The following is a 20,742-nucleotide window of genomic DNA, read 5'->3' as shown; positions in this document are numbered from 1 at the left end:
GTACTTCCCAGTCTACACAACAATGCCAGCAAGGAAGTCCACTAAAGTATTAGTCTAACAATATATCTCTCACCTCCGTATCAGGTGGATACATAAGTCTAATACATTATCAGCAGACTGTATATTTATCAGTATATTGTGGCATAGCTCTGTACAGCTATCAGTGGTTACACTCCATCTCCAAAGAGGACTGCTCTGTGGAGAGGTTGGACCCATCATCCAACCTATGGCTGCTGTTTATGCATCACTACTTAGGAATGGCAGCATGAGCACTACAAACCACCCTACATCCCATTCTTATTCCTGATCCTTGGATGTTACCAGACTCAGGCAAAAAAAGCACCCCTCCAGTGGGGGGAAGCTGCCTCTTGAAGGGCTGGTCTGGTCTTACCACTGAGCTTCCACACTTCCAGGTCTCGCAGGTGGTCAAGGTCCTGAGATGGGAGCGTGCAGTGTGTTCTCAAAGACAGCAGATATTTAACAGCTATTGGCCTCATGCTGCATGGGACCAGCTGCTCTGAAATTACCAACCGCTCTGCTGGGACAAGGATACTTCCACTGAAACATTTCTATACACTGGGGGCTGGAATCTAAACAGCTTCCATTAAGTAAGAAGCACTGTCCTCCATCCTTTGCAGCCTCTTCCATTTCTCTGCTACTCTTTCTCCAGTTGTTTTGCAATCTGCCACACCAGGGACTGCAAACGCGTTTTAGACACTGTTCCCCAACTCCATGTCAATAGCTCCAGGTGACACATGCAGTGCAAGTAAAAGCTTGCTGACTGTTGACACAATGATGTCTTGTGGACACAAGAAAGGGAAAAAAAACTAACAGAGGACTGTTCAAAGGTTGATTGTGCGTTTTCTGGTTATGAGGAACATATTCTTTCCCCGCTTTGTTCCCCTCCTTTCCCCTCTCTCCCCCCCAAAAAAGGTGGGGAGTTAAAGGAACGTAGGTTGGGTCATATCTCCAACGGAGCTGGCACAGCACTAAACACTGGCATTTCATCAGTCCCTGCCAGGTGAAGTCCTGCCAGCCTATATAAAGAAATGTTTACACAAAAGTGAGGATCACCCCATTCTTACAAAAGCCATGAATAACTCCAGAAGTAACCTGCAGTTATAGAGAAAATAAAAGGTTCTTATTTTCAAGTTCTTTACCAGTTGCACAGAGTATTTGATCAAAAGGTTTTCCTTGCCAACCGACTGGCAACTTTTCTCTGGTGCCACTTCAGAACATTTGTTTGGTGATAACAAGCCTTTGTTATTAACAACTTATCCAAAGCCACAGGTAGGAAGAGATAAACTGTGCAAATAAAGGGGTATCACACACAGCCAGGACCGCTAAGGTTATAAAAGATACATTATCCCTGAAATAGTCATAAAAAATGGAGGGGTTAACTGTGATAGTTCAGATACTGCTCAACTCAATGAAATTCACCCCAGCACAGAAGACTTAACGCTCAGGCCACCTCTGAGTCTTAAAAGGAATTTTCTTGATACACAGGCCAGGAACTGCCTGGCTTGACAGGGAAAGGCGCTTTACATGCAGCAGCCTCCAACTGTCTGGTGGATCCAGTCCAAAGGCAACATGAACAGCTTGTTGATTGTGGCTGACTTCAGAGCAGGCCTCTGATGTATGAGCTTTGGGAAGCTGAACACAGATGCGCCTGTAGAGAGAACGAATCCTTCCTGGGTTGGTCATGGGATCTTCCCTCTGCAAATCTCATCTATCAACTCTGAGTAGCACAGGCTGCCAAGGTGGTGCTTTCGATGAAGCCACATCCATCCCTCCCCAGATTGACATTTTCCCTGATATTCTGGAGGTGGTGATGTTTACAGACTGCAAATCACTGATGGCGTTGCTCTGTATTAAACATCCAAGAGCAGGCAGATGAAACAATAAAGAGATAAAGCCACTCTAGAAAACAGCTCATGTATTTTTTTCACTTGCTGCAAAAGGATTTCTGTCATCTCATAGACATTTCTAGATGGCAAAATATTTTTACATTTTCCCTAGTGCATCACATGCCACATGCTGGTCGCAGTTTTACAGTTTTGTTGCTAGCAAGTTCAAGAAATGGGTATTTTATTGACCATATTGTCTTGACACACAGTACTAACCCACCAATGCAGCTATCACTCAATTCAAGGCTTGTTATAACATCCCTTCAAAGTAAGAAAGCGCATGCTTTTGTTGGCCTATTCCCAGATATATGCAAATTTATGCAAACACATGCAAATACACGTCTGCTTTTCTGTCAGTGGATGTTGGCAGGTTTGAAGATATGATGTAGTGAGAAGCAATAATAAAACAGCAAAGAGGAGGGCTGAGAAAGTCGAGAAGGTCTTGGCATTTCTCAAGAGCTTTTGTTCAAGTCTGCTAAACAGTTGTTTAAACAGTCCAGGTCTGTGAGACTGACAAGTGCTTTAGAAAACCTCATCCCTTTGAGTTAGTCAGTGGGTGATCAAGGAAGTTACTGCAGTGATTTAAGACATCTGCCCTTCATCTTATTGTTCAGTCCTGTTAGAAAAAAAATAACTTGTGCAACACTGAGAAATCAGCGAACTATAATTCAGAATGTGTACTGAAGATGAGACACCCTCTGTGAAAGGGTTGTCAAAACAGGGCTTTCACTCCCTTCAGACCTTCAATCCTATTGACCCAGCAGAGACACTGTTGCTGGTTGATTGCACAGCAATTCACAAATCATTTCACAGAAAGAATATGAAGAATCTATTAAAATGCCCCCTTAGATAAGAATGGGAATAGGAGAGCACTTACCACATTGCACTCTGACCCTGCTGTGTACAGGCCCACACAGCTCAGAGGTTTACTACCCTGTCCATGCCTAAAAGCTGTTGAAGACCCAAAGGAAGCCTCTGTCTCCTACACAAGCATTAGCTCAGGTGAGGGTTCAGGTCCCCGCTCTGAGGTGCTTCCAGAGTTATTCTTTGCCATCAGAGCTGGAGACTTGGATTGGATCAGAAGGCTCAAAGAGGAATCCCTTCACTGGGAAGCACCCAGGAGCCACACAAACCTGTGCTGCTGAGAACCTGCCCCATGTACTTGCTCTTACAAGCAGCTCTTTTCTCTTCTTGGGGTGGGGTAAGAAACTGTAGCAATAGACAGCTGCTTCAGCTTTCTTCCACAAAGTGCTAAGAAACGGGGTAGTAGCAGCTTCCAGGAACCCTCACTTGGAACTCTTCAGTTCAGGTATCTGTTCACTCAGATGAAATACAGCCGGGGAAGATGCCTCGGGCTGACTTGACCTCTTCCATCCAGTCTTTTGCCTCACTTCAGGTTCCCACATTCCCAGGCTAGCAGGAACAATGGAGCTAATTGTGCATCACAAAGGCTTCAGTATTTCAACCTGTATCGACCTAACAAGAAGCACGGTTCAAGCGTATCTTAGAGCAGTATTTCTCAACCTTTTATAGCCAAACTACCATCTTGTGTTCTGTCACCACCATGGGTTTCAGTTGCTGCTAAATCAAAGGTTAGTTGTACTTTAAACATTTGCTTATTTCTGTAACAGCCATTTGCTTTGCTTGCCTCTTTGACTGCAAGCAATACTTTGGGAGTTTTCAACCATTTGAAAACTCATCTTCTGATATCTTACATGCTACTCATGGTCCACAGGTTGAGAAACACTGTCATCCCACCGTGATTTAAAGACTCTAGGAGCAGGGAGATGTTGGTTAACCATCCTCACAGTTTTTCTAAGATGCCTTGTGCAATTAGCAAGCTGAAGTTGAAGCCATTCCAGAAACTGCAGGCAGCCTAGGATCTGGCATTTCGGTGACAGGAAATGAATGCAGATGCAACTTTCCCTTTCTTCAGCAAATGCCTAACCTGCAAAAAAGTGTAGAAGTTCATAACATACCATCTGAAACTGTGCATGCAGACACCCCAATACCTACATACACACACTTATATACTAAATACACATATAAACATACCAGAGAAGACAATACGCTCCAGAAGCCTTTTCATATCTGTAGGCATGAAACCCAAACATCCCTTGAGATTTGCTGCCACTATGTGAAAGAACTACGCATTGACACCTCCCCTCAGATGTATTAGTATCAGCTAATGCCTGCTTTGTGTTCCTCGATTATGGATTTACTGAAGTAGGGAACCCCCAAGCCTACACCACTGCAACGTGTGACCCATGTCACACTACTTGTCCTCACGGTTCTCCTGGTAATGACAGACAGCTGTGGTGCACACAGATGCATTAGGAAGCAGCAGAAATGTGGATCATGTACCTGATCCCCAGCTTTTCCAGAGGGAGCCATGTGGATTGGTTGATCGTTGTCTAAGTTTCGGATGCTTGGGTCTGCCCCGTGGTCAAGGAGCAGCTGAACGATTTCTTTCTGGTTCTTGTCATGAGGCAATGCAGCTGCCATGTGCAAAGCTGTGTTGCCATGTGCCTAACAGAGTAGAAGAAAAAGAAAATGAAGAAAAAAAATAAATAAAGAGAAACCTCCTGATAAGCTGTGCCACCTACTCAGAATTGTAGACTCGTGAAATGATAGCCGAAGAAGCTTCACATGATTACTTATTGGGAGGTGAGAAAGTATCCCTGCTCTGTTCCTCCCATGTATGGATGCTCATGCAGGAGATTTGTAGCTTTAGATTTTTCTCTCTGATAGAGCACTACAAACTGGGGGGCTTTGAGACTTTGGGTATCGCTAACAAATAGTCCTGTATCAGCAAGATTCCTAATCACTCTGCAACCCCCTGCTAAATCCTCATGTGCAGCCCCTCACGTAAGCAGAGACCTGATGAGTTGTTTGAAAAAGAGAAGGACAGAGGCCATGTAACATGCATATTTATCCAGGAGAAACAATAGGAACTATTTCACTAGGAAACATTTAAGTCAGAGTAAGGGACACAAAACACATTATGCTGTGCTACCCATCACATAAGGGCTATGCGAGGATCGACAATAGTAGACTCATTTTGGCTCCACACATCTCCACTGCTCCCTTTTACAATCACTTTCAAGTGTCAGAAAGTTGCAAAGAAACCTTGACAGAAGCAGAAGGCAGACCCAATAGTACACAGGTTATATGCAAGGCTCAGGTTGATCTCTTGGATATTAGCTATCTTTGTGCGAGTCCTTCCAGGTCAACAAATTAAGAAGAGGTGTTTTGAAAGCTGTCCTGGTGGTCCAGCTGAGCCAGAGGTCCAGCAGCCCATGTGTCCCTCAGTGACATCGTGTACTGTGGACCAAACAGGCTTGGAGGTGGCTTGGCTCTGCAGCAGACAAAATAAATCATGCCGGGCTCCAAACCTTCTCCTAGTTCATTTCCAGGGTGCTGAAGGTAATGCTTGGCTTTATTTTCATGGCACTGTCCTGCCATGAAGAAGAGTCCTGAGGTCAAGGGCTTACTTAAGCATCTATTGACTCCAGCTTTTTCAGTAACGGGATTTGCACAGAACCAATGGGTGAAATTTGTAGTGGAGCCACGGGGGGGCGCAGGGCGAAGCATGCTGCATTTGGTTGCAGAAAAGCTCTGGTATCACCAGACCGTGTAGAAATCTGTGCCCCTGCCTAGTCAGGTATGACTGGTAACGGTTTTAAATGAGAAAAACCTAATAAGCAAATGTGTAAGGCAAGGTATTTTTAGTCTGCAAGAAGTCTCATTTAGGCAGCTGTATATTTTTTCTCTCAGAAATGATCATACATTGTCATGACCTTGGAATGGTTGAACAAAAATTGCAAAGGGTATTCCAGTTGTTAAAAGGAATACATATGACTTTCAGGTCCTATTTAACACTGAGATATAAGGGACATTGAAGCGTAAAAAACCCCAGCAAAATCTTAACAGCTATTCTCAGACAAGACATTTTTACAAGCCCTGAACAAGCAGATCCTTGTCAATTTTATCATCTCATAGATTCAAGGGATCCTTATGAGCTCTTTATAGAACTTCTCGTTAAAATGGAAACATCTGCATTTGTTTGCTGCACCTGTGTGGCAAGAGCACTTTGTAGCCTCCAAATCCAGGCACGGGGCTAAGAAAACAAAGCAATCTGGCAATGCCTGATCTTGAAGCCTCCCATTGACTTTAATGGGGCATATGTGAGACAATGGTCTAGAGCAGTATTATGTGGGCTCTAGGAATCCTTGAGATGGAAAATGCGTCCAAGGCCTCAATGCTTTTTGCATTGTGAAATCCACAAGGAAATGGATTTGGAATGAGACAACCACAGCAAGCAGTAGGTGAGCCACAGAAGCCACAACATGGACTCCAGCATCCCTGTTTTCTTGTCCTCACACTTGGAAGAGCAAAAAATCCAGGATGGGCATCAGAAAGCCTTGCCATTATATTTCTCACTGTCCCAGACAGCTCACCAATAAGACTGAGGACTTCAAGTGATCCTATCACAGCAGGAAGCTCTCACAGGATTGTGATCAAGAGACAACAGCAGACTCCCATGGACAAGCTATCACCTGCCTAATGGGTCTTAAAAGATACAGAAAGAATGCAGTGAAAAGGCAGCATAAAACCCTTCACTGTACAGAAAGACAGAAGCTCAATGTTATTAGTCACATACACAAAGCAAAACATTTCGTCCAGTCCAACAGAAAACTGTAAGGGGAAAAAAAAGAAAAAAAAAGTGAAGTTGCCCAGTATCTGCTTCCCAAGTGAGCAACTGAGTTGATAGAAAACATTCAACTCCTTTCTGATGGACACAAGCACTTGGATGCTCCAGGTAGCACAAGCAAGGCTAAGAGACTGAAACTGTTGAAATGATAAGCTAATACACATACCCTCTCACAACAGGGATCCCTAGTCTTGTGCTCCCCTTTCTGTCCTTCATTGCTTAAGGGCACCCTTCTGCAGAAGCACCCAGAATCACCCACTTAGTCCTGCTGAGAGGGGGCAGCTAATCAAGAGCCAAAAAGCCCTGGCTGATGGTACAGGGCGATGTCTCAGCTAAGGCACAGGAATGTCAGGATTTTTGCTTAGGAGGATGGGTGAAACTGATACATCTGCAAGATAGTGTCACTGCTTGGTATCTGCTCAGAGGTGAAGTATGGGGCAGCAAGGGGATGGGTGACACAACAGCAGCACTGAGAAGGTTTCTCGCCTGCTTTATAAAACCTAGGAATGGCTGTGCCTCCAGAAACCCTGCACTGAGGAACCAATGTTAGCAAAACTTCATCTCAGTAAGCAGGGCTGTACAGAGTGCCAAAAGCAGGGTCTCAAATTGCCACAGTCAGAGGTGGTCTACTTGCCACAGTGCCTAGGCTCCCACATGCTCAGAAGGATGCTGCCTGGCTTCAAAGAGCTGCTTCACCTGCCTGGCAGCGTGAGCCACCAGTTCACTGCCTACAGCACGTCTGTCTTCTGTTACTGCTCCTGGCAGCTGTTAGGGTTTGGTTGGCCCTGTGAATATTTTGATACTCCAGGCTCAAACTCACAGGCAGCCATCACAATAAGCAGTTTGTGCCTGGGCACAAACAGAGCCAGAAAACCTGCAAATAACATTTAAGGCAGAAAGAGTCACCATCTCCCTTAACTGAAGCAGGAGCTTTGTCCTTCCTATGGATGGCATCTTTGACAGGAGAGATTACTCGATATATGGCTACCCTGAACTGCTGTCTGTCAGTATTACGTTGCTGCCAACAGCAGCATTGCATCATTGCAGATCTCTTTTCTCAATCTTCAGCCTAATGTAATAAAGTTCATGTTCCCCCTCTAGTAATCACTTCCGACATCCTTCCTCTTCTCTGGCTACCTCGCACTCTCGTTCTGTCAGCCTGCCGGGAGAGAGGCCTGCATTTCATGACACAGCTCAGAGTTTGAGCCAGTCACTGTTTTCCAGGTGAAGTATCTATTTACTGTAAAATGCAGTTTTAGGTTAAAAAAAATAATTTCACATTGACAAACTGTTGCTTTCCCTCCAGAAAAAACATGTGTGGGAAGAGAGTAACTGGTTTCTGTAGGACCCCACAGATCTTCCAGCACCTCTGTCTGCATGCAGCCTCCCACCACAGCACAGCTCTCACACTGTCCTCGGCATCTCCGCTGCCCGTGGATGTGCACACAAACCCTGTCCGTGCATGGCCTGACTCACCTTGTTGTTGACAAAGTCCTTAGACTTGAAAGCATTCAGCTCCAAGAAGTATCTGAGCAAGGAGATGTTCCCATCCTGGACTGTATAATGAAGAACTGTCTTGTTGCTTTTTACATCCTATGTAAAAACAGGAAAATCGAATAAAATAAGAAAAGTTCTGCAGAAAAACCTGAAGATATTATATAAATCCATTGGAGAAAAGTCCTGGCCAACTCTGCAGCTAATGTGGAGCCCCTCCTTCCTTTCAGTGGTCCTCTTACTGTCCAGTATTTGCTTCAGGCTGCAAGAAAGTAATTCCAAAAGGCAGTAACTAACTCTGCAAGCAGCCACTTCAGAGGGAAACAGGCTTGGTCCTTCACTGAATTTCACTGAATTTCACTGAATTTCTAGAGTTGGAAGGGACCATAGAGATCATCTAGTCCAACTCCCCTGCTGAAGCAGGATTGCCTAGAGCTAGAGCATGTTACTCAGGACTGCATCCAGGCGGGTTTTGAAAATCTCCAAAGAAGGGGACTCCACAACCTCCCTGGGCAGCCTGTTCCAGGGTTCCGTCACCCTCGCCGTGAAGAAGTCAGCAGTTCATTCTTTCTCCAATTCTGTAGCTTGAGCATAGCACAAGCAACAGCAGGGCAGGAGAGAGTTCCCAGACAAAAAAAACAGCACAGAGGTAACTGAACCCATCCCTTACCCGGCTGTAGATGGAGGCTCCTGTCTGCACCAGGAGGTGGATACAGGACTCCAGCTCTTCACTCTGGTGCTGAAGATCTTTCTGCTGCTCCTCCGTCAACTTCTGGCAACCCTGCTCCCGGAGTAGGGCATTGTGGGCCAGAACAGCACAGTGGAGTGGGGTATGGCCTGGAAAACCAAGTGTGGGAGGAAGATACTGATGTAGAGAGAGGAAGCGAGGGCTGGCAGGAGAGTGCAGGCATGTCTGCATGTGTGTTCTTAAGGCAGGAGCCCTTCTCTGGTTTCACAGGTACCATATAGGTTGTATAGCCACTTTCTGGGGTACTCCGGCCTGTACACAGTTCCAATGTGCCATTGAATCACCAGCACCATTGAATTCTGTGACATCTGAGCACACAACGACAACTCACCCCAGGCAGTTTCTGAGGCCACTCTGGACTCCTAGCACACCACCAACCACCACTGAGCATCAGTCAGTGTAACAGTCACTACAGCTTTTCATTTTTTTGATACCACTATAAAGTATTTGTAGAAAGGGTTTTACCTTCAAAATCCTTCATTTCTAAATCAAGAGGGAAACCTAGTGACAGTATAACCTAGAAGCAACAGAGAAATGGAGAAGTTCAGATCAGTAGAATACTGTCCAAGACAAAAATCAGTCAAAATTAACAAAATTTTAAAACAAACAAACAATCAGATAATTATCATTTAACTACAAACTAAGCCCTTATTTGACACTAGATTTCAGTGCTGTGAATCTGTTTCCTCACAGGGACACTCAGTGTTACACAAGATGATCATGTTCTTCAGTTCCCTAACCCCTCCTAAGAATCCTATTAGATTCTCCACTGAGAACAGTAAAATTAAGTCACTGCCCCCAGTTGAAGAGTGCTAGCCTTCTTGCTTTCACCCTGGATTAAGCAAAGGCACCAATAACACCAATTCGTATTTATTCTGAGTTATTCTTGGCAAGGATAAATGAAAATCTCTCCCTAACATGTACAGCCAAATTTTATTACCTAAAGGTTTGCTGACATTGGAAATTCTCAGATTGGATTTATTTACTTTTTCTTTTTAACGTGCAGCACATGTGCAGCATTGTGACAGGTTAAAGCCACAGCTTGTTGCAATGCCTGCAGCAATGACAATGCAGAGCCTATAAATGGCATCAAAGAGTGATCTGCAGATGAGCATTGCTGGGATTTAGCAGAAAGCAAAGATTTTAAAACTCCTTATCTTAAGAAAATTATAGATTTGATATGATGCAGCCAAGTAGCTCCTTGTCTATATTATCACAGGTAATGCATTTTTTGCTCTTGATTGAATAAAGCAAGTTGTTCACATCTTGGCTGAGAATTTTTGCAGTGCAGCGACTCATCCAGAACCTTATCAGGTTAGACAATTGCAGGACAGAACCCTTCTGCTGAAAGATTATCTAGAATGGTTAGGCTCGTGCTCTCTTTTCATAATAATAATTTACAGATCAAATATTGACAAATAGCTCCGAGCTGTCTGATGATTAGAGATATGATTGTTAATCCATTAGAAAAAGCAATTAAAACAAACAAACAAACAAACTGTAAAACATTTCATGGCCTTGGCCACACTGAGAGGCAAGCCTGAGTGCATTTTCCCTTTTTATGGTAAGGGAAAAAAAACAACTCAAAGAAACCAAACAAAGCACAAACCACCAGAAGGCAATCTGTGAGGCTTTGTTGGAATCATCTGGATGTAAAACACTTTTCCCCAGTGAATGAAACACCTGTTTTCCAAAGAACTCACAGTGTTATACATTAACTGCCTGCTCATGACTCAACCCAGGGCGTGTGCAAGGCAGAGTTAACGAATAGTGGAGATGGACTGCCAGCATGCCAGGTACCCCCTGGCACTTACATTGACACATCCTTCATTCTCAGACTCTGTGCCCTGCCTTCAGGTGAACTCATCTGCCGCCGTGCTGCTGCAATAAAACTCTGCACTGAAGCTGTCTATTCTTTGTCATGACATGAATGAAGGCAGACACATTTTATACATTCCATTTTATGGCCAATAGCTGAGCATTTAAGAGATGCTCCTGCATGCTTCTCTCTCCTCTATAATCACTTCCAAAAATTCCCACAGTGCCTTTTCTAATGTGCTAATCTGCTCTTGGGGGCTGTTACAGTCTGGCTGCCACAGAACTTAGATGTAGACCCTGTCTACAGGGAGATGTGTGAAGCAATAGGGGAATGAAGATCTGGTCATATAAGTTATGAAAGTTCTAGTAGATTCTGGCCATACAGGAGCGTTTAGTTTCTCTTGTGCCCCAGAAAATCTTCTCCATGGATCTTGGTTTTGCATAAAATCTGAAAATTGTATCTCATTTTGAAGGCGGTGCCTGTGTTGGCTCTGTCTGCAGGGTCACATCTGCTTGCTCTTCAGCTGGCTTAAGTCTGGACACAATTCGTTGCTCCCATCTGGATGACACTGACATCAGGAAGAGAGTCTCACACTGGTATTATTGCTCCTTTTCCTCACAGCCCACAGCTGCTTGCAGCCTCTGAGGAGGCATCAGTACAGTACTGGGGGCTCAAGCCAGAGCAAGCCCACTCTGCCTGGTCTGCTATCGCAGATTTAGAGCTATGATGGGCAGAATTTATTTTCCCCCACTAATATGCTAAAGCTGTTTCCTCTATAACAGGAGGCTGATGCTAGCTGCAAGTATAGTCCTAAAAGAGGATAACCTGGGAAGTCAATTTGTGACACAATGAAAAAGGAAACTTTGGTCAGTCTTCATTGCTTACTGACCTCTCACCTTCTGAGACAGGTTTTTTTAAAGACAACAATATTGAGACTTTATTGTAGGCTTATATTGCTAGCCATTAAAACCATGAAAGCTTTTCCTACCTGAAGAACTTGGGCATACCCGTATGTTGCAGCAAGATGTAAAGCTGACTGCCCTTTGTTGTCTACAGCATTGACATCTGCTCCTGTCTGGATCAAATCATAGACAATAGCTGGCTGCCTGGCAGTGACGGCTACCAGCAGAGGAGTCTGAAAAAAGCAGCACAGCAGGTACAACGTGAGAGTCTAGAAGCAGATGCTATCATAAAAAAGGAACAGGGAAAGGCAGTCTGGGCTGAGCTGTATCTAGAATCCCAAGGATTTTGGTGCATAAACCAAAACCAGCTCACAGGCAGGTTTTCAATCCATGGTGTCATGAGATGGGGAGCATTTTCCAGCTCCTGCTAAACTCCCTCTAGGGTTCTTTGGCCCTAATTTGGATGACACTGAAAGCCCACCATCTTTTAAACACTGTTTATGTTGAGTGCAACACTCACAGCATAAATCTGTTCAGAAAACCTTTGGTCTCAGGCACTACTGCCAACATATACATATATTCCTGGACCAGTGTTGTCTTAGATCACTCTGCGAACCATGGGCTGAAAAGAGAAAAGGTCATTCTCATCCCACCTAATTTTAGGATCCTGCCAGAGGCACCTAAGCAAGGCATGTCAATGCCCCAAGGCTACCTTGGCAGTAACAGAGAGGCAGAGCTGGGTTTTACAGGGCATCAGTTGCTGTCAGTCATACAAAGCCCATGACCATCCCAAACACTGCTGTTTGTAGGAGAAAGTGGTCCATATTACCTTTCCTCTGTGTTCCTTGGCATCAAGTCTTCGCAGCAATTTCATGCGCTCTGCAGCTGCCAATGTATACGCCCTCATACCTTTAGCTGCATAAATATGTAGAATTCTAAGACAGTAAATAAAGATACTGATCACTGCTTGGCCATGAACCACCCTTGCAGCAAAGAGTTTTATCGGGTAGTATAGCGACTTTGGGGGTTTTCTGCCCAGTGTTCCACAAAACCATGCCATAAGCCCCACAGAGCTTGACCTTGCAAGCACCCACTCCCATGGAAAGGGCTTCCTACCTCAGAACAACTGTAGCTTTCAAGAGCCCTCAGCACTCCTGAGCTCTGACATGCTGTCTCTCCCTTCCACTTCAGCACTTTCTTTCAGGTGAGATTCACCCTTGTGCTGGGAGGTATCAAAGTCCTCCACAAAGTCTAGTGCTGGGGCCCAGTGTACCATATAGTGTGTATGTATCACTTGTTGGGGTGATACGACCTTGTATGCATCGGCGATATCTCACCAGCCAGAGTAACAAACAGCCTCTTCAAAATAGTGTATCTGTAAACAGCCTGCTAAGCGCTACTTCTTTATAAAAATTACTACTGAGAGGGATCACGTCCTTATCTTGTGCATAAGACAAAGAATCGTCACAATCCATAGTAGCTATGGGCTTGCTGGTGACATGGCCCTTAGTGACACGGAAAACACTTCACTGCTTCACTTTGGTTGCCTGGCTCTATGGAGGAGCTGGAGAGAATGACACAGAACTACTTGCCGATCCATTCCCCCGGGTCCTATTTACAAGGATGCTGGGCATGCACAGGTTCTGCAATTCCCCTTTGCACATGAGGAGACCATCCTACAGGCAGTTGTACCAGCCCCTGGGTTCATATCACTCCAGACAGCAGCATTTGATACTTTTCAGTCAGAAGGTGGTAGTCAGTCAGTTCTTTCCTCAGGTAGTTTTGTACCCCAGAGCCATACCTTGCAATTTCAGGAAGGAGAAATGCAACTTTACAGCTAGGCTGATTTTCAGTCAAGCTCAGCATTAGCTGCGGCTTCACTCACACATCCCCAGGGATGCCAACAAAGGGTAACAGTGATTGAACTAACATCTGAACTGCAAGAGTGCTTCTGTGAGTAAGGACTGCTGGAGTTCACAGTGACTCCAGGCCATATCTGGATCATGGAGTTCCTCCTTAGTCTGCCTTAATGCACAAAACCAGCAGAAAGTCTAACAGCTAATCTGTGATTCTAGCCTGTACATATGTTACTGAACTAAATGATTGCTAAATCAATGCTGGATTACCCTTCAGGATAAGAAATAAAACACTCTAGGCGTATGAAAGTTACTGTAGATCTTTATTGAAAAAGATTTTGTCTTTTTCTAATCAGAACAACCCAGAAAGAAATTCTGAAACAGTTCATTGTTTTATATTCACACACAGAATTTACATACAACGGAGTAGAAGAAATTGAAAAGCAATCTTAGCAACCACAGGCTTGATTCACAGCTGCATTATCCCAGTTTTACCTACTGAATCTCTTTGTACTTATAAAACTGGAATAAGCAGTGGTGAACTAAGCTCCTTCTAATTAATTTCTTTGCTGGGTTTTTCTGCAAATGTAAGCCACTAATTTCAATGCACCTGAACTCCTGCTATTTTCAAACAACTTTATGATCACTTACATGATCTATTGCTTATGTCTTCCAGATTTGTCAATATCAAATAACAAAACATGCTTTGGAAGTCCTCAAGACTTTCAACCTGAGCTTGCAAACCTCACTCAGGCATAAACTGTAAGGTCACTTAAAATACTGCCTAGGTGGCAAATGGAGCGTTGGATACCAGTTAATAAACAGTGCAATAAATTATTCTGCAGTTCATCTTGCAGACAATAAAATCACCTAAGGATCCTGGGCTTTAGAAAGCAGAAAAACCCAGAGAAATTGTTTTCACCAGCTAAGAGCCCCTTGTTTATTAAGAAAACAATAAACAGAGTTAGAATGGGATATATCTCCTGCAAATATATTTGCCTGTGGCATGGCACTCCTGAACATCAACAATAATATTTACAGTTGTGTCAGACCAAGAAGTAAAGCTACTTATTCTCCAGGAAAGAAAATCAGAAAGCTACAATGAAAATGTGTGCACCTGTGGGCCTGGGAGATTAGAGCACAGAGAAACCTTCCATAGCAGTAAGGCACAAGAGTGGTCACTAAGGTTCCTTGGCTCAGCACGACATCACCGACTTTATGCTCAAATGCTAGAGAACAAGCAAAAGTATTGCTGGCTAATAGTAATGTCATGAATTCTCTGAAGTCCAGATTTGGAAGACCCTGTCTTCGCAATGCATTGGTAGAAAAAAAATACACTTTACATTTTTGCTATTTTCTGAAGCAGGAGTTCACCTTAGGAAAAAAAAAAATTCATTTTAGGCCCCCCAAATGTTTTCTAATGGCTTAGATCAGGTAGAGGCTTCTCCACAGAAAGGACAAAGACACACAAGGCATTCACACTGAGCTCTGGAAAGCAGTCCTACTGAACTAGGTCTTGCCAATATTTAGAGGCAAGTGTACCCTCACCAAATGCTATAGTTGGCCACAGCTACGCTATAGTATGTCAATTTAAGATCATGCCCTGTGTCTGAGAGTGAAAGTCACCTCGTGCTGACGCTGAGCACAAGAACTAGGCAGTATCAAAAGCCTAGCTGGGAGGGGCAACAGGAACTGTAACAGCAGAGAAATCTTGTGCTCAGCCTCAGGACAAAGCAAGTTTCACACAATACACAAGTCATGGCGTGCTAGAGGTGGACACTGAAATCACAAGTAAAGTCCCCCCCCACGCTCCAGTGTGCTTTTCCTCTGTACTCAAAACTCCCTGTAGTGCCAGGCAGAGTACTGAGTAGGTGAGGACCAGGTCCCAGATGTGCAACCTAAAGCCCTTCAACAGAGAGAGCATGGTTTAAAACATACGTATCATTGTCTTCATCTTCTAGAAGCAGCTTCTCAATGGGCAGCGTGCCAATCACTCGTCTGGCATCCTCCAGCTCCTGAGGGGCTGGTTCAGGAATGGAGATGGGCAAGGGCACAAACTGTGGCCCAGAAAGCGTGGAAGGGGCCGGCTGGTACTGCAAAGTGGAGGCTGGCAGTGCAGAGAGGGGCTGTGCCCACGGGAAGTACGTGAGAGGTGGCTGCTGATCCGTCACCTCCAGCTGAGGCACTACAGCGGGGGTGGTGCTTCGGGGCTGTTAAAATAGAAGAGAAATAAACCAAAATAAAACAATTGGCTAGGTGGGGCACGGGGAGGACACAAAACAACAGACTAAGGATGCTCAGTCTCACTTTTAACATCCCTTTTCCTGTCTCTCTGGTAAAGCGTTGTACTAGTGTGACTGTTTTCCCACGCGGGCTCCCACGAGAGCGGTGGCTGTGGCTGTCCCAGGTGCTTGCTACCAGTAGCTCACAGTCATGTCAAGTTCCCTCTGAATTTCTGCTCCCACTCCCTCCTTCACTGTAACCCCATGAGACAGTTATACTCTGTGCTGAAAACTGGCCTCTTTGACAGTCTGTCTTAGCAAAAGTTAATGCATGGGGACAACTTTGCTGCCGCGAGGCTGAAGGCAGCTTATTCTGGCCTCTGCGACTGACCAGCCCGTCAGCCAAGGCAGAGCCACACTTGAACGCTAGCCCTTCCTCACCAGTGGGGCCACAGGACACAGGCATGGGCCTTTGCTGATCTGCTGTGTCAGTTTCAGCAGCTGAACTGAAACATCAAAAGGAAAATAAGCCGCTTGACTTCAATCGAAACACAATTCTCTGCCCTTCTCCTCTAAGGAAGAGCAAATCATCTTGGATCAGACAAACAGATTTTGTCCAGCCTGAAACCAAATGTTCTGCTATGTTCACATGCTATTTTCACCTTGCTCTTCCATCTTTAAATTGCAATTTTTGAGAAATTTATGGCCAAGTCATTCATCCCGCTCCACCTGGTGGATGTGTTTCCTGGAATCCCATTTACTTTTTTTTTTTTAAGTTTGGAATTAAAAAGTGAAAACCCCCCTGGATACTGCTCAGAACTCTGGTGGGACTGTCCCCTAAGTACTTGTCCAGATAACAGCATTTATTGACCATAATGCGCATCCACTCAGTGAACTACTTTAATTCTTCTTCCTCAGGTATTCCAAATCCAAGCTGAAGAACAGCTCCTCAAGTTGGAATTGACGACAACAGTAAATATAACATTCTCCATTATCCCTGAGCTGCAAACAGTATTCTCCTACAATAAATAACTGTTCATAGACTTGAACAAACTCAGGGCAGCGGCAGCCCCGCTGCGGACTTGATGACAGATGACTCATTTCCCAGGACAAAAGCAAGTTACAGCATATGAGTTAATAACATGGAAAGTCTGGAGGAGTGCAGAGAGCTGGGGAAATGGCAGTGAAGCATGCCCGACTGCAGTGCAATCACAACTTTTTGTCCTGCTCAAACCATACTAATGTCAAGCACAGTGCAGGAAGGTTCAGTGCTAGAACAACTATCTGGCATGGATACAAAGGCACACAATATTATCATTATTAAATAAATTATGCTAATTACAGCCATCACTCCCCATGGCTTTTGCTAGAAAGTGGGGAATTTGCTTTCATTTATACCTAGGTATTTTTGACTTACTGCAAAATTGGTGATCAGAGGTTGAGAAGTGTAAGTCAGAACCGATGAAGGTCCAACCAGCGTATAACTGGGACACATAGGCTGAACATACATATCTGCTGTGTATGGACAGCTGACTGCTTCGTGGGGTACATAATCAGGGTAAGTGGTCCACTGAGTCAAAGGCTGTAAGGATGTGGGAGAGGGCTGGGAGATCCAGCCAGAACAGAGTGCTCCTTCATCTGTGACAGGCAAGGCAGAGGCAGGAACATCCATATCAATGCAAGGCTGGCCTAAAAAACAGGAGAGAATTAAGATCAGTTTACCATAGCCTTCCCTGCAGCAGGGCTGACAAACACTTAGAAAGTCAGGGAAACATTACCCATTGGTGAATAGGAAGGAAGTGGTTGATGGGGCAAAACCACCTAGAATAGAGAAGAAAAATATCCAGGGATGAAGACCATAAGCATTAAATTAAATCTGAGAACACTGCGGGGCAGAACGTACTAGCTATTATCAGATACTACATCAATCTGGGTGCCTGTACATTCCTGCTTGCCTCTACAGAGGGGCCAGGAGAATTGAGCCTGGCAGCCACTACACATAACCCCAGCCCTGTTCAGAGGCCTAGCCACAGTCCACATGCCCCTTCAGCTCAAGGGGGCCTTAAAACAGTATTTAAACCTTGTGTTGCAGAGACAATTCCCCTTCAGAGAGGAGCCTGTCAATCTGCCTCCTCCTGGGGGGACAGATCGATGTAGGCTGAAACCAACAAGCAGATAGCCGAGGATGACTCTGATCTCTTTTTGTGCTCTTGAGCAAGCTGCTTAACTTCCAAGCCACTTTCCGTTCCTAGGAGTTAGGTCCTGCCAAGTCCAAGCCCTTTCACCCTCCCATTAAATCAGGGGTGATTGAAGGTGCTCAGCACCCAAAAGGCACTCCACCTAAAGTAAAGATACATTTAATGGTATCTCCAACTAACATGAGGCTGCGTCGCGTTCAAAATGCTTTAGAGATGCAAAGATTTCTTTTATTGCCAAAGTATCGCCAGCTGGTGCCAGGGCTGGTCAATCATTTAGCTACCAAGGAAGAATTTTCTGCCCGTGTTTGTTTTTTCTCCTACCGTTGTAGCTGCCGTTGCACCAGCATTGTGAACATTTCCCCGTTTCCTTTTCAATAGCTCCTTCACTGGCTCTTTCACACGGACACCTTGATAGGGGCGAGGCTGTGGCGGCTGTTCTGGAGCAGAAGCTGAGAACAAAAAAAAAGTGCAGGTGACATTTATTTTCCCTTCCTGCCATTTGCCCTGAGCCAAAATCCGCATGGCAGCCTGCTTGTCTGCAGGCTCTACTAGTCAATGCGGCTGGAGCCTGGACTCATAAACATTTTGTTCCTAAACTAATGATGTCTTTTGGCCCATACATGACGTCAGATGGCACAGGCTTTCTCTCTACCTTTGCTGCTTTGCAATCACACAGATTGATCATCAGGACAACGTAACCTGAAACAAGTATGCTTGCATTTCCCTCCAGCTCTTAAGTAGTTGCAGCAATACCAAGAAACTCAGCCCCCCCCTTTTTTTTTTCTGCTTTTTTTTTTCTATTTTTTTTTCCAAACAGGATTCACAGATAATTCCCAGCAAAAGAGCCTGCGCAGGCCTCACACTGAGGATGGTCTGGAAGCCAGAGCTGGTGGTTTCCCTGCTGTGCTGGGAGATGTAAACGTCAGAAGCTGTGTCCTACCAGGCACAGGGTGGAATAAACATGTTCTGCTGGATAAATAGGCATATTGATCTAGACATTGATGAAAACCAGGGAGGATGTAGTATAAGAAAAAGGGGTTTCTGCTGTTACACAGAGGATAATACCCCATTTCTAAAAGCAACACCTATCAGCAGACCTCCACCTCCCTGTGGGGATGTATTTTATACATGCATGAAAGTAGTAGTGAGCCACACTCTGAAGCAGGCTGAAAAAGGGAATCCCTCTTCAAAACTTACCAGCCAGGTTGCAAAAAAACAAAATTAGAGAGGCAACAAATATGCTGATTTTCCTCAAACTACCTCTAGACTAAACCTTTCGTTCTGCTGCCTTCAATGAAGTTTCAGTGTGATAATTGTGATGTTGTTTTTTCTTTTTCCTTAATCCCTGAGCCCAACATTCTGCATTCTTTAGGCTTCTCACAAAAATAGCATGTTTATTTTATTCCTCCTGACTCCACTTCTGTGTATCTGCTTTATGTTCCTTCAATGCCACTGATCTGCAGTACAGCAATTTACACCCACCTGAAAGGCAAATCAGACTGAGTATATCCCAGAGGCGCACAATACACATTGCTTGGTGGATATCTAGCCTATGACATAACATAATTGCTGGCCAGGTAGATACATAAAAAGTAGAGATTAGATATTCCAGAGAAATACATCATATTCTGTACTTAGACATAAACTATAAATGCAACCCAAATTAGAAAAGCATTCTCATTTGGAAAGCCATTTAACTCATCCCTAGTTTGACACGTATACCTCATAGCTTTTGAGAGCAGCCTGGTGTACTTAAGTGCCATCCTGGACCAGAGGCACGTTTCTGTTCCAGAGTTTTGCTCATAACCTGGCCAGGACGTTTAGAACTTGGTGAGCTGGGACACAACACAGTTTTGCAGTTATATTGACAACACAGCTCAAAGCTTATACCCATAAACTCTGCTCTGCTTTGAAAAGTAAAGCTTACAGCCAGCTAAAAAGGCCTATCACTAAGCCTTGTGACAAGTGAAAGTAGAGGAAGCACCGTTTTTCAGAAGCTGATATTATCCACCCATATTTTACGTGAAGTATTTGGAGGCAATTGATAGCAAAAGAAAACCGTAGGATATCAAGGCTTGGGGAGGCCAGATATTTGTAAAGCCACTGATTGCAGTAGTGGCTGCCTGCCCCTTTTTACTGCACTTTGATTTGTAAATATGCTAATTGATAAGTTTCCATTGTGGACATTCTTTGTGGGACTTTAAATTGGGTTACTTGCATTCTCATGAATCCTGTGGCTTTGGAAATGAAGTTAACAAATAGAATTAAAGTCGCTTTAATTCTGCATACAAGCATCCACAAGGGCTTTTAATATAATTCACATTTTGCTTTTTAAATGTAATTGGTATTAATTTATCTGAGTGCAGACAATAGACAGTACTAAATTGTACTGTGGTCTGAGCTGTACTGAGAACTCTGAAAAGGAGCTGAATAGAGGACGTCTGAAATAAAGACCAACACAAAGGTGCTTTCTTGGTCTTAATATTTAGTTACCTTTGGAACTTATTTATTTGTACTTTACTGAAAAGCTGTTCCGAGTCAGACACTGCCACTGTTCTTTATGCTGCATGAAAACATCAACTCCACCAAAGCAAATATGAGCTCTGCTACAGATTGCAGGAAAGGCAGAACTGTACCTCTTGGGTAGTATCTTACCCCTGAGTCACCACACTGATTTCAAAAGGCCTCCTTGCAGAATTAGGGTGGGGAAGGATGGCAGTTTCTGGCTCCAGGTTTGGGGGATGGGAAAGAAGAAATTTACTGTAAAAGCTGACAAATATACCTATTCAGAGTTTCCGGTGTAAGCAGAACCACCAAAAAAAAAAAAAAAAAAGAAAAAAAAAAACCCAAAGTCTGCAGAAAATATTTCAGTTCCCCCAACC

At 44.3% G+C, this 20,742-nt stretch overlaps 2 protein-coding genes across 2 annotated transcripts in view; both read right to left on the bottom strand.

The window, feature by feature from the left end:
• Positions 1–3,733: 3,733 nt before the first annotated feature.
• LOC106886755 (NF-kappa-B inhibitor delta-like) lies at positions 3,734–9,408 on the bottom strand. Its single transcript, XM_014939947.1, has 5 exons — positions 9,329–9,408; positions 8,786–8,952; positions 8,098–8,214; positions 4,272–4,436; positions 3,734–3,855 (listed from the first exon to the last, which is right to left on the bottom strand). Exons 1-5 carry the CDS (start codon positions 9,342–9,344, stop codon positions 3,784–3,786), a joined length of 537 nt encoding a protein of 178 aa, XP_014795433.1. The 5' UTR covers positions 9,345–9,408; the 3' UTR covers positions 3,734–3,783.
• A 4,359-nt stretch (positions 9,409–13,767) lies between these two features.
• Positions 13,768–20,742, bottom strand: part of POU2AF1 (POU class 2 associating factor 1) — a 17,258-nt gene continuing 10,283 nt past the window's right edge. Inside the window, exons 2-5 of the mRNA XM_014939946.1 lie at positions 18,182–18,309; positions 17,441–17,483; positions 17,080–17,351; positions 13,768–15,650 (exon numbers count right to left, since the gene is read on the bottom strand). Of these exons, the coding sequence (XP_014795432.1) occupies positions 15,339–15,650; positions 17,080–17,351; positions 17,441–17,483; positions 18,182–18,309 (755 nt within the window). The 3' untranslated portion in view covers positions 13,768–15,338. The remainder of the gene's footprint in view (positions 15,651–17,079; positions 17,352–17,440; positions 17,484–18,181; positions 18,310–20,742) is intronic.

This window comes from Calidris pugnax, unplaced genomic scaffold (assembly GCF_001431845.1).
Source record: "Calidris pugnax isolate Ruff unplaced genomic scaffold, ASM143184v1 scaffold92, whole genome shotgun sequence".
Taxonomy (NCBI): domain Eukaryota; kingdom Metazoa; phylum Chordata; class Aves; order Charadriiformes; family Scolopacidae; genus Calidris; species Calidris pugnax.
This window is presented reverse-complemented; position numbering and strand designations above follow the sequence as displayed.

Excerpts from the sequence above, each read along its gene's own strand:
- LOC106886755 (XM_014939947.1), bottom strand. Across the intron at positions 8,215-8,785 it reads GAGCCTCCATCTACAGCCGG|GATGTAAAAAGCAACAAGAC; the intron begins GTAAGGGATGGG and ends GTTTTTACATAG. Across the intron at positions 4,437-8,097 it reads AGGACTTTGTCAACAACAAG|GCACATGGCAACACAGCTTT; the intron begins GTGAGTCAGGCC and ends CTACTCTGTTAG.